Below are 12,865 nucleotides of genomic sequence, written 5' to 3'. Positions count from 1 at the left end.
CTTAATAGAAGGAGCCATGAATTCTGCTCTGTATCAGAGAATTCCACAGGAGAATGTCAGGCCATCCGTCTGTAAGATGAAGCTGAAGCTCAGCTGGGTCATGCAGCAAGACAATGATCCAAAACGCTCAAGTCTAAATGAAAATGGCAAAAAAGCAACACATTTTAAGTTTTGGAATGGCCTAGTCAAAGGCAAGTCTTAATCCCAATTGATATGTTGTGGCAGGACTTGGAAAAACCACAAATGTCGTTGATTTACAAAGAGTTCTGCATGGAAGTGAGCCAAAATTCCTCCGCCAGGACGTGGACGAGTTTGGTTGGGGCTAAAGGTGGCAGAACCAGTTATTGAAGAAATTACTTTTTCACACAGGGACATTTTGGGTGTTGCTGAAATTGTTTATGAAACAAGTGTCATTGTTGTGTTATTTGTTCACTCGTTGATCTAATATTAGGTTTTGGTTGAAGATCTGTTAACATTCAGTATAAAAAAATATGCAAAAGTATAGAAAATAAAAAATGGGGCAAATAATTTCACGGTACTGTATGTATGCAAAAATAAAAATACAATTAGACCTTGGTTGATATGAAACTGATACAACTTTCAATTGAACAATGAGAACAGTGGTACATTTGCTACATGGTGATGAGCCAGTTCAAGGTTGGATTGTCAGTTCTTGAGGTCTAGAATTATGTGTCCTGACATCTGGGTCACAGTTACGGGAAATGATTGAGCAGGCAAATCGGATCTTGATTGTTATCAAAGATACGTGAGGATATGAGGTCTGGGTTGTCGTCTTCTTAGCAGCTAACACTGGCAGAGGTCTGCGCTCTTTCTGCCTTGCGAGTTAAGATTTGTAAGCAAAAGTTTGTCAACGCAAAGCCATTGCAGGTGAACTCAACTGACTGCGCTCGTGTATTAAGATTGTCAAATGAGCATTTAGTGAAATACTGTTGACGTAAGCTTTACGTCGAATGGTTCAAGTGTAACCTCCCTCCATGTATAGGTGTTCATCGAGGACCTGAGGGCAGAGTTTGTGGAAGAGTTCATCTGGCCGTCGGTCCAGGCCAACGCCATCTACGAGGACCGCTACCTGCTGGGCACTTCAGTGGCCCGGCCCTGCATTGCCCGCCGCCAGATCCAGATCGCACGGCAGGAGGGCGCCCAGTACGTCTCCCACGGTGCCACGGGAAAGGTGAGGGGTAAATCTGCAAGGGGAGAGCCGAGAAGAACCCGGAGGGCTAGGTGGAACCATTAGCAAATTGTTAACATCTGTCAAGGTTCATTTGAGATATTTGTCTGTTTTGTTGAAATCTGACTGTTTTCCCAATTAGCTTTTGGAGTGAGTGGGAAGGTCACATTCAAATAGCCCTCAGCTACCACAATGGCATTCATTAGTCAGCCACAAGTGTAACGATACTGTGGGGAGATGTAGTGTCCCTGCTCCAACTGTAGATGGAGACAAATGCCACTGAATTGAGCCTTCAACCAACAGTAACTGCAAGAAGTCACTCACTGGAAGCTTGTCAGTTTACATGCTTTTTCAACTACCAATGGAAGTGATTTGAACCTTAACTTGTCTTAGGTGAGTGAGAAATCACCTGCTTGATTATCTCTCTGTCTTTGCTAGTAGTTTTTAGATTTATTTCTGGACATGTTACTAGTGTTTTGTGTCTGAATGGTTAACTGTGACTTTCAGGGCAACGATCAGATCCGATTCGAGCTCACCTGCTATGCCCTCTACCCTGAGGTTCAGGTCAGTTCGGTCATCCCCAGCTCCTCTGCATGAACACCTGTAACTACACAACATGACTGTCCCATCATCCAACATTTACTTCAGATAATGCACCATACAAATGACATGCGTAACCATCGCTCCTCTCTCTCCCGCTCAGATTATTGCTCCATGGAGGATCCCTGAGTTCTACAATCGCTTCGTTGGGAGGAAGGATCTGATGGAGTATGCCGAGGTAACACTTCCACATGATAGAATCACTTCATATACATTAGGGATGTGATTTATGTAAACATTTGAAAGTTTAAACTGCCATTTTGAAATGGTTTAAAAAAAAAAAAAAAAAAAATTAAGTATTAAATTATGTGAATTCACAATTCACATTTGGTCCTGTGTGTGACCGCTAGGGGGCAGTGCCGTTCAATCTAGTGCAGCCCTGACTACCTAACAGGCGGCAGTCACCTTACTGCTGTACCCCTCCCACTCAACAATGACTGTAGTTAATGCCATTTTAGTTTCTCTACTGTGACCCTCTCCTCCATGTTCTCAGTTGGCAGTACATGTCCCACTTCTCATCAATGTGAGTCGCTCTGGATAAGAGCGTCTGCTAAATGACTTAAATGTAAATGTAATGTGATGGCTCGCTGCAGTGATGCATGACAGCGTGTTCATAGACCTCTGACAATGTGTTAACGCCACGTATGGTTTTTGAAAGTTCGCCCTTTGTACTTGCAGAGCAATCATTGTACAATATCTCCACCCGGGCCATCAAGTTTTTTTGGCATCTTGTAGTCTGGTTCTAGATATGCCATCAGTGCATTGAAGCCTACGTCCTTTACCATTGACAGTGGCTGCATATCAACTGCAATCATTTCTGTCATCAACGCTGTGATTTTCTCACTCCATCCGTTATCGCACTGCTGCCAGCAACGGCTTGGGTCTTTCGATGTCTCCCTTTTCAGATGGTTAAGCGTTGCAACTATCCTGCCACTGTAGTTCAATTCCACCTCGCATTTATTTGACCACTTTCTCATTTAACTTCTCAAAGTATACAGGGCTTCGCTGCTGTCGTGTCCCTGTCTGACTCTCATGTTCTGAGCAAGGAACTTAAACATGAGCATTTTTACATGGCACATATTGCACTTTTACTTTCTTCTCCAACACTTTGTTTTTGCATTATTTAAACCAAATTGAACATGTTTCATTATTTATTTGAGGCTAAATTGATTTTATTGATGCATTATATTAAGGTAAAAGAAAATAAGGGCTCTCTATGGTCAGGACGTGACAGTCACAAATAGAACCAAGTTCTATTTTAGCGACTGGCTATGCAGACGTGCAGGTGCAATGATTTGAATAACGTCTATGTGTACATTTATTTTACAAAGCACGAAACTCGAGCGGTGTGGTCAGCACGTTAGGCATTTTGTTAAATTGTTACTTTTCCTTTCATTATGATGATCGGAACCTGCACCGTGACTTTAATTTTGTTTGCTCTGCCATTTCCTGGTTGCTAAAATTCAAATAGTTTACCTAATTTCAGTTTGTGACAAGCGAATATAGTGTAGAGAATCATTGTACCATCTAAACCGCTGTGAAATATTTTGTTGCATAACCCAAAATATTGTGTTTCAGCAGTTTGAAGTTGGTGTACAAAACCGATATTAAAAGATGCAAGAAAGAAACTTAAAAACGGGAAGCATAGATATGTTCTGTGTGCTATATCTCCTGCTTCTTAGACTTGCTTTCATTGAGAATGACAGATGCATAAAAGTGCCTTGCGAAAGTATTCGGCCCCCTTGAACTTTGCGACCTTTTGCCACATTTCAGGCTTCAAACATAAAGATATAAAACTGTATTTTTTTGTGAAGAATCAACAACAAGTGGGACACAATCATGAAGTGGAACGACATTTATTGGATATTTCAAACTTTTTTAAGAAATCAAAAACTGAAAAATTGGGCGTGCAAAATTATTCAGCCCCTTTACTTTCAGTGCAGCAAACTCTCTCCAGAAGTTCAGTGAGGATCTCTGAATGATCCAATGTTGACCTGATGATATGATAGGTTCTTTTCATAACATGTTGCCTAGCAGTGTTTGTCTATGAGGTGGTGTTCTCCACTCAGCCCACTAGAGGGGGATCATGGCCTTTTAGTCCCATGTGTGCATCAGTCACCATTTTTTATCAAGCTTTTCTCCCTTCCCATGATTGTGTTATACAACGTTGAACTTAAATAAATAACAGAATGACCAGATTTGAAGTCAAATCAACCATTGCAGTTGTTAGAGAACAGCTGGAGGTGATATGATTGGTTTAACTATTCAGAATTTAGCAGATAAAAATGTATTGCTCAGAGCGGTCTCACTTGAAGTGTTAATATACTGTTATCATTGACTCTTCTCTGACCTTTCCCATCACCCCCAGAAACATGGCATCCCTGTGCCTGTCACCCCTAAAGCACCCTGGAGCATGGATGCCAACCTCATGCACATCAGGTGAGAAGAACACCACTGATGCTCACAATACTTCCTGGTTGAATTAAGGTTGAAGAAAATACATAAGTTTTATTTTTACAAGAATAGTTTGTAACTTTCAGGCGGTATTGGCCCTTTTTGGTCACTTGTCTCCCACATTAGCTATATCCTGTACAGCAGTGCATCCCAACTCCGGTCCTTGAGTACCCCCAACGCCACACATTTTTGTTGTCTACCCGGACAATGACGCCTGATTCAACTTATCAAGGGCTTGATGATTAGTTGAAAAGTAGAATCGGGTGTGCTTAGTTGGGAAACACTGCTGTAGAATGACAAAGGGAATGAATGTGTTCACCAACATACCTTCTCATTGTCTGTTTCAACAGCTATGAGTCTGGAATACTGGAAAACCCTAAGGTAAGATCTTCTGCATGCATGAGCAGGCTGAGGAATCAATCAGGACAATTATGGCCCCTATCATGTCACCGTTCATCCCAGTGCCAGATTCAGCAGGTTGTTCATCTCACCTCCTGCTGTCTGAATCACAACAGCAAACTTCTCAAGAGTATCAGGATGGATACACTGGACCTAGGTTCACATAGTGTCAGCTAATCCATGTCATTGACCATACAGTATCTATCACATCTTTTGTCCTCCTACTCATATTTAACATTTCTCTCCATAGTCAACCTGCCTGGTAGTTTATAGATTCTCCCTGTTTCACGTTTTCTTTTTTACAGTATATATTATTGTGTTGTAATATGTACAAAGCAATAGCTGATAGGAGTAGAGTTGTGAAATAACTTTCCCAAAAAAGTTTTTCCTGAAATCCCGGTTAGGGGATTCACAGATTTCCTGCTTATTCCCTCCTAAATTCCATGAATCCTCCAACCAGGATTTCTGGAAAACCAGGGGATTTGGGGAAAGTTACTGGAATTTTGCAACCCTAGATCTCTATTGAGATAAAGTTAAGAAGATCCCCCCCCCAATCTCTTATATTGGCACCAGCACAGATGAACCAAACCCTGAGCCCACAGTGAGACAGAGATAGTTTGATCTCTTCAGGGGTCAGAGGTCAAGGCTGTACACAAAGGTCACCCTTGACGACTCAAACCTCATCCCTCCTTGTTGTCTCTTCTCACCCTAAACCTTGCCGAGCCTGGGAAGAGCCTGGGACACACAGACACTGACTTGTCATCAGAAACGGCTCGCATAATTCCCGATTTCATGGGAGCCGGGGGAAGGGTTAGGGCAGCGCGCCCAGCTGGGCCTCCTGGGTCCCCCCCGGCTCTTGGGGGACCATTGTTTCTGGTTGCGCCGCCGCAGGCTGCAACGTGGGAGGGACCCATTTCACCGTGACACCAGAATGTCACCAGTAACAGTAAAGTACAAAGGCGGGCAGACAGATGAGCGTCCCAATGGACGGGGTGTCAGGGAGGCGAGGGGTCCCCCGCTTTTGGATTGGCGGGGCAGGGGCAGAAATGTAACGCAGGCTTTTCTCTCTCCGACGCTCGCCCTGTGGAGAAATTCATCCTGAAAAGAAACGACTCAATAGCATAGCGATGTGTAGTATGACAGTATTGTGTAATTGATTTAATTCATGGTTTTAGTCCCATTTACTTTCACAATGAATTTATCAATGGAATTAAATGCGATGAAATATTTATGGTGGAGGAGATACTACAAGTGATAAAGGGATTTGAATACATTACTCGGGGCCTGTTATGATCCATTTCAAATTGAACAGACTGTAATAATTCACTCATTTGCTCAGTTTCTGCTCCCGTAGGAGATTATTTGAGATTTTACACATTTTCCAAGTACTTTAAACATTTTACTTTTTATGTGTCAATTTAAAACCATTTCGGGCTTTGAAGAAACCTTACTGTACATTGAATGTACAACCCAGATGGTAATACTACATCAATGTACTTTATCATTATTAACCTCTTATCAACATATGCACCCAAACAGGACTGTCCGTGAGGAGATATTGAAAAGGTCATCTCAACCTTCTAGTTCTCAACTGGGCATCTGCCTCCTAAGAGTCCAGTTACTCCCCCCCCCCCCCCCCAAGGCCGGAGCAGACTCCCTCCATTCACAGTGCCTCTCCGCCCACCTGGAAACACAATGGCTCCACTCTCCCCACACACAGATTAGGAAATGTCCAAATGGTCGCTCATATGTTCCTTCTGAGATAAGGTAGCCAGGGTCAGGTTGCGCTGTGGCTATTCCCACTAGCTGGATTCTCTCCCATTACGCCGGAGGTTAGGCTTTAGCTACACCACTAGGCTACATTGTCTTTATCTGCTCACATTTGACGTTGTTCTTCTAGACAGTTTTACTGGATTAGGAGCAACCAGGGGATTAAAGTTTCTATGAATGATGGAATTTTGATGATGCATTTTTATTTTTGAACACCATTGCAAATTTTAAAGACAAGCATTTCAACTCTTGAAGTTTAAACCCTATGTAACAGATCTATCATTTGCCGTATCGAGAACACGTTGTAGCTGCTTTCCTGATCCGATTGAACTTGTATAAATAACGTGAAGCTATTTAACTTGAAAAGGCAAGCTATTTGTCCTGAAACACAACCCAATATCCTCTGTGCTGTCAGTTTACCGGTCAGGGGCCGGGTCCCTGGGGCAGTGTGACACTCGTCAGCAGTCATTAAAACATCCCCTCTGTCTAAATGATAGTCCATGGCTTTGGCCGGACTTCCCCTGGCCCAGTAGCCCAGTAGGAGTGGAGGACAACGATGTTGTGTGGTAAACCCCGAGCCCCTTTGATGCTATTGACTAAAGAGGTGGTAGCTACACAGAGGAAATGAAACTGGTTTTCTGTTAGTTTGGAAATGACCCGGCCCGTGACGCAGCTGCCTAGGGGGAAGGATGCATTGGATGGTGTGTAGGTATCTTTTCAAGCACGGAGGGTTAGATTTGTCACGCAACCTTCTCGCCCCTTGGTCAGATGGTTGGGTCTGACCTATTATAGAGCTCTCTGTCAATCTATTTGTCTCTGATTTAGTTGTTGTCTTATAGTTTGTGCTTGTTTCTAGTGTTACCTTTTGGGCAAAGCTGTTGGTAGATACTGTAGACAAAGGTTAAGATTTTCTTTATTGATCAATTGCACACAAGATTCAACCAAAATGTTACTTCCGCTTCCAACCCCCCTGAAATACACACATACACAGGTATTGGAGAGGTGCGGGTGCTACCACACTGGATACCTGGGGAGCTGTTGTTGTGAGGGGTTAAGTGCCTTGCTCAATGGCATCTAGGATTTGATACAGCAACCCTCCAGTTGCCAGCTCACTTCCTGACAGATTTTTCCCAACTGACCCGGGATTCGAACAGGCCAGCCTCTCTAACCGCTAGGCTACCTGCCGCCCCATGATACGGCCAATGATAATGTTAACCAAATGTAGCGGGGTGTTAAACATAAAAAATAGTCCGCACAAATCAGATTTAATACATTCTCAATATGCCATGTTTGCAAATGGCATTTTAAAGACAAGGCCTGACTTTAGACGTGGTGATTTAAGTGTCAGTTCCATAAACCAGTGGGCCAGATTTTCTTCCAGCCCCCCCCCCCCCCCCAACTCTCTCCCCACCTCTGCCTTTTCTTTTGAGGCCACCGGACTCAATTGAAAGGCAATGAGGCAGCTAACGTGTGGAAAGATAGAAATTTACTCACTTTAAGTTCACGCTGCCACAGCCCTCTTTCTGGGGGCCGCATTGAGTGGGACCACAGCAGCGCACCACAATATGGCAGAACTGGAGAATGGCTGCAAAAGGGAGCTAAGCACAGCGACATGATGGCTGAGCTTCACGCCCCATTTGACAGCATCGCTCTCCCTTTCTCTCACTCTCGCTCCATTTCTAAATGTTCCTGTCTTTCGGGGCCAGGGGCTTTGGGACCGGTCCACCTGCGGGGGGCTGGAATTGAAATGCATTGATCTTTAAGCACTGGAAACTATTCCCTCGCTCTTTCCATTTCTCTCTCTCTCTCTCCCACTTTGTCACTCGCGTCTCGTGAGCATACATGTTTGAATTGATATTCCATGTATTTCCTTGTGATAATGTGTCTGTGTAGAGAGGTAAGAAGGATAACGTCTTTATCATAGAGTGAACTCTAGCCGGCAGAAACAATGCATCTTCATTGGTTAGGATTGCGTAGGCTTTAAACCACTAGTAGGTAAGTCAACTCTGTAGAACACTATAGTAACCACACAACAATAGTTATCATACCCAGATTCGCAGAGCAAGTCCTGCTCAGTCTGTTGTTCAAATGAAATCATGCTGTGTTCCTCGGTCCTGTCCCCTTCAATAGTATGCATCAAATGGGTTTTTCGGGGAGTCGTTTTGCCCCACTCCTTCTCCCTCTCGTTTGTCGTCTTCTTGGGCACTGAGGCAGAAAATAAAAAGGAGAGATGGGAGCCTTTTTGAAAGTCGACGTTGGTGTTTAGTTAAAAGGAAAGGAGCGATTGCATTCGTTCCCCGACATGGGCAATCTCTCTGCGGCTGAGAGCGAGATTAGTTATCGTATGATTTTTTTTTTTTCCCCGTCTGGTAAAGGTTTTCATTTAAATGCACCCAGTGGTTATTTTGCATAGTTCCCCTGCAATTTGCCTCAGCTCAGGGGACATTGGCCATCGTCTGGTTGTAATGTGAGGTAATTGGCAGGGGTGTCAGCCCGATTTTTATTTAAGTGCTCAACTCCCCCCCAACTGGAAAACAACAAAACGTCTGTGTCGGCTCCTACAACTTCCTATGGCTCTCAGGGTAGGAGGGATAGGTTGTTGTTGTTGTGTGGTTCCCATAAAGATTCATTCTTCATCTGAAGAGAAATAAAGGAGAAAATGTCAGTCAGAAAGTCAATTCCAGAAGATGTGGAAAAGCTTATGGGGGGGGGGAGGGGGGCTGGATGGCGGATTTGGAAGATTTGCTTGCGCCTTTCCAAACAGCCGGTGAATATTGTGTGGCATTCGCTTGAGTACATCCTGTCATAGTATCAGATGTGCTTTGACTTATGAAGTGTCTTCTTTCAGTGGATTGGGGTCTGTCTTTCTCTCTTTTTGTCCTGCTGCATCGCTTCCTCTTCTCTCCACCTCCCTCTGTGGTGAAAGGCCAAGCAGGGAAAAATGAAACCAAATAGAGGAGAAAAATAGGATGTAGATTTTTGTCTTTTTCGCTCAGATCCTGACAGCTTTTGAAGGTTATTTATTTTCACGCATCATCCCGTCCCTCCACCCACAGCAGACTGGCTATGTCTGCCATGTTCTCAACTGAATCTCCTAGTACCATACTAAGTGCTGAAATGTGAATGTCATTGTGTGTATATTACAGAGCCATGCTCCAGCTGGCCTGTACCTGATGACCAAGAGCCCAGAGGACGCCCCCAACAGCCCAGATGTGCTGGAGATCGAGTTCAAAAAAGGTGTGTGTCCGTCCGTCTGTCTACATCTCCTCATCCCATCTAGTGGGACTTTTTAGTCCTGTAGTTCAGCCGGGGTTTATGATTCCAAGTCCAGTCCTGACCTGTGTTAGTTTGTTCGTCTTGTCCACCAATGGCTTGGCCATACCCACAGCCCCAGGGCTGCTGTAGACCCCGTGCTACCCTGCCTTTCCCTGGCTGTGTTTATCACTCTGACCACCCAGACCTAGGACAGCCCAGCCCCACAACCCGGAGCAGTCTAAACTAAAGCAGCCTGCCTGGGGGCATGGAGGGGCCGGAAGCGTTAAGCCAGCTAATACAATTGACTGAGGGAGGCCCAGGAAAGTGACACATTAGCCCAGTTGCCGAAAAGAGACACACATCCCAGCCTGGGGCCAGAAGCAGAAATCCCTCTAATCTAGATCCTGGTCACAAGTGTCTGTGTGTATAAATGTATGGATGGGGGGGCTACAGGCCACTGAGGCCTGCTGGGGCTTCAAAAGACATGGCAGGACATTAGCCTCTGATCATGGTGATGACCAGTGACAGTTTTATGACATTGCTACTACACTGAAGCAGTTCAGAGAGGAATAGAAGAGAAAGGAGGTTTCATCTGTGATTTACGTTGGTATCTGTCTGCTGATGTATGCAACTTTGAAGGTTTGTGGGGTTTATTTGAGATGTATATCTGAAGTAAGTGAAATTGGAGGGGGAGGAGCAATGATAAAGTTCATAGAGAACTGTTAAATCTTCATTTGAAGGAAGGTTTAAACAATTTAAAAAATGGTAATAGGAATCTGAAACGGTGACGTCATCGTATAACCTGGTTTCACCTCGGCCCTTTGCTCATTTGCAATCAGTTTTCATAGTTTTTTTTCCTCTCCCCTTATTGAGTGACGATGACAAAAGCTGTTTTAGTGGCTCACACAAAGGCTTCAGCTTACTCCTCCTCCTCAAGCACAAGATCAGCGCAAGAATGTTTCCATCTTTTCATCTCCCACCAGCCCTTTTTTCACCGGGCTTTCTCACTGATTAAAAAAGATAAACTAAACTTTCTTTCATCAGCAGCAGTTTTCCCCTTCTTTCTGTCCTTTTTTTTTTATCCCTCTTCCTTTCATTGAAAGAGGGGGGGAAAAGGAAAAAGAGAGAGGAAAAATTTAAAGCAGTAATTTTTCCTACAACTGTGTCTGCTGTCCCATTGTTTGCACTGTTCACTTCAGCGCTGAAGAAAAGGGCAGGCAGGGAAAAGAAAGGCCCAGTGAATGATAGACACGGCGAGATGGAGGAGAGGAGGACGAGAGGCCGGGCCCGGCTCCCGCATTCACACCCTCACTTAATTTATTTGAACTTTTAATCTAATTATTAACTATTTGGGGGATCAGGGGGCTTTGTCGGAGCGCTATCCGTGTGCCCTCTCCGGCTCTGGGAGTTTTCCTCAGGGGCCGAAGTGACAAAGCCCTTGTCTAAAAATATTTTGTCAAGTCCTTTACGTGTCATTCGAACAGGGCTTACATTTGGGCCCATTGAAATGCAACCAGGAGTGCTGCTTTTTTACCGGGACTTGATTGGCAACTGCAAGCATGCTAAATGCTAATGAGCGCTGGATGGATAGGGGAGTGACTATCTGCAGATGTATTTTTCTTTCTTCTATCCTTCGTGTGTCTTCAAAAGCTCTTTTAGCCCCCCACCTCCCCCTCCCCCGCCCATGTCCCATTCTATTGCACCTCCTCCACCTTTGACCTCTGCGTTGCTCATTTTAACCTATGAATACTATGAATAAGCAAGTAAATGACAGTGGCCAAAATACATTGGCCAGTTTATTAGGTACACCACCCCTTTCATGAAGATGGTTCGCTCCTACAGACAGTAAGTCACATGGCCATGGCTTTGCTATATAAAGCAGGCAGACGGGCACCGAGGCATTCGGTTACTGTTCGATTTAAACGTTATTATGGGAAAAACAGGTGACCTAAGCGACTTTGAGCATGTTATGATTGTCGGTGCGGCGGTTCCAGTATCTCAGAAACCGTCGGCATCTTGGCTTTTCACGCACGACAGTGTCTAGGGTTTACCGAGAATGGTGCGACAAACAAAAAACATTCAGTCAGCAGTCCTGTGGGCGAAAACAGCTCGTTGATGAGAGGATGAATGAGAAGGTCAAGAATCGTGCAAGCTAAGAAGGCGAATAACGGCGCTGTACAACAGTGATGTGCAGAACATCTCGGGAACGCATCTCGTCGGTCCTCGTCACGGATGGATTATTACAGCAGACGACCACACCGGGTTTCACTCCTATCAGCTAAAAACAAGAGGAAGCGGCTCCAGTGGGCACCGGATCACCAACACTGGACAACTGAGGAGTGGAAAAACATTGCCTGTTCCGACAAATCCCGGTTCCTGTTGCGTCATGCTGACGGAAAAGTCATGGTTTGGCGTAAGCAGTATGAGTCCATGGCCCCGTCCTGCCTGATGTCAACGGTACAGGCTGGTGGTGTAATGGTGAGAAGAATGTTTTCCTGGAACACGTTAGCTCCCTTGATACCAATTGAGCAACATTTCCACAGAGAATCCCGACGAATTCGGGCAGTTCTGGAGGCAAAGGGGGGGGGTCCGACCCAGTACTAGATGGGTGTACCTAATAAACTGAATTTAGTGTGTCTTTGTAGGGAAAGTTGGGGATGGAGATTGATTGGTGAGCACCTAGGCGTGTGTGTGTGTGCGTATTAGGAATGGTCAATGCGTTCCTAATAATGTGCACACACACATTCACTCATACCGCAGTGCGAGGCTATTGGTAGAAAAGGTATGGGTGACTCAAAGCCCGGGTGTGTAATTAACTTAGGAAAGGCCTGTCTGGGATTTCACAGCCTTCAAATGAGCAGGGCTTTTGAATATATTAGTACTTCTCACCACATCCCATTGAAGTATTCTACCATTAACACTCCCTCCACATCCAAATCTCCCTCTCCACTCCCTCACTCTTTTCATGGTCTCTCCCATCTCCCTTGTGAACTGTGTTCAGTGCCTGGGAATCAATCTCTTCACTTTGTTTGTTTTTAGTGAACATTAAACGAATAGGTGGAAATGTAGTAACAATTTTGGCCATACATATTGATTCTGTCAGATTCATAAATACAGCTTCTGCCCAAATCCAAAATTTGCTGTATGTGACGAGATCAGATTTGATACTGTAAGAGAACAATACTGTTAACCTGAATG

The 12,865-nt window shown here is 44.5% G+C and overlaps 1 protein-coding gene across 1 annotated transcript in view; it reads left to right on the top strand.

The window, feature by feature from the left end:
- The window catches only part of ass1 (argininosuccinate synthase 1), a 30,756-nt gene that overhangs the window by 6,616 nt on the left and 11,275 nt on the right, over positions 1–12,865 (top strand). Inside the window, exons 4-9 of the mRNA XM_046317027.1 lie at positions 1,004–1,192; positions 1,697–1,753; positions 1,893–1,967; positions 4,158–4,228; positions 4,594–4,624; positions 9,559–9,649. Coding sequence (XP_046172983.1) covers positions 1,004–1,192; positions 1,697–1,753; positions 1,893–1,967; positions 4,158–4,228; positions 4,594–4,624; positions 9,559–9,649 — 514 coding nt within the window. The remainder of the gene's footprint in view (positions 1–1,003; positions 1,193–1,696; positions 1,754–1,892; positions 1,968–4,157; positions 4,229–4,593; positions 4,625–9,558; positions 9,650–12,865) is intronic.

This window comes from Oncorhynchus gorbuscha, linkage group LG20, assembly GCF_021184085.1.
Source record: "Oncorhynchus gorbuscha isolate QuinsamMale2020 ecotype Even-year linkage group LG20, OgorEven_v1.0, whole genome shotgun sequence".
NCBI lineage: Eukaryota > Metazoa > Chordata > Actinopteri > Salmoniformes > Salmonidae > Oncorhynchus > Oncorhynchus gorbuscha.
Note: the sequence above shows the minus strand (reverse complement) of the source record. Positions and strands in the feature narration are given on the sequence as shown.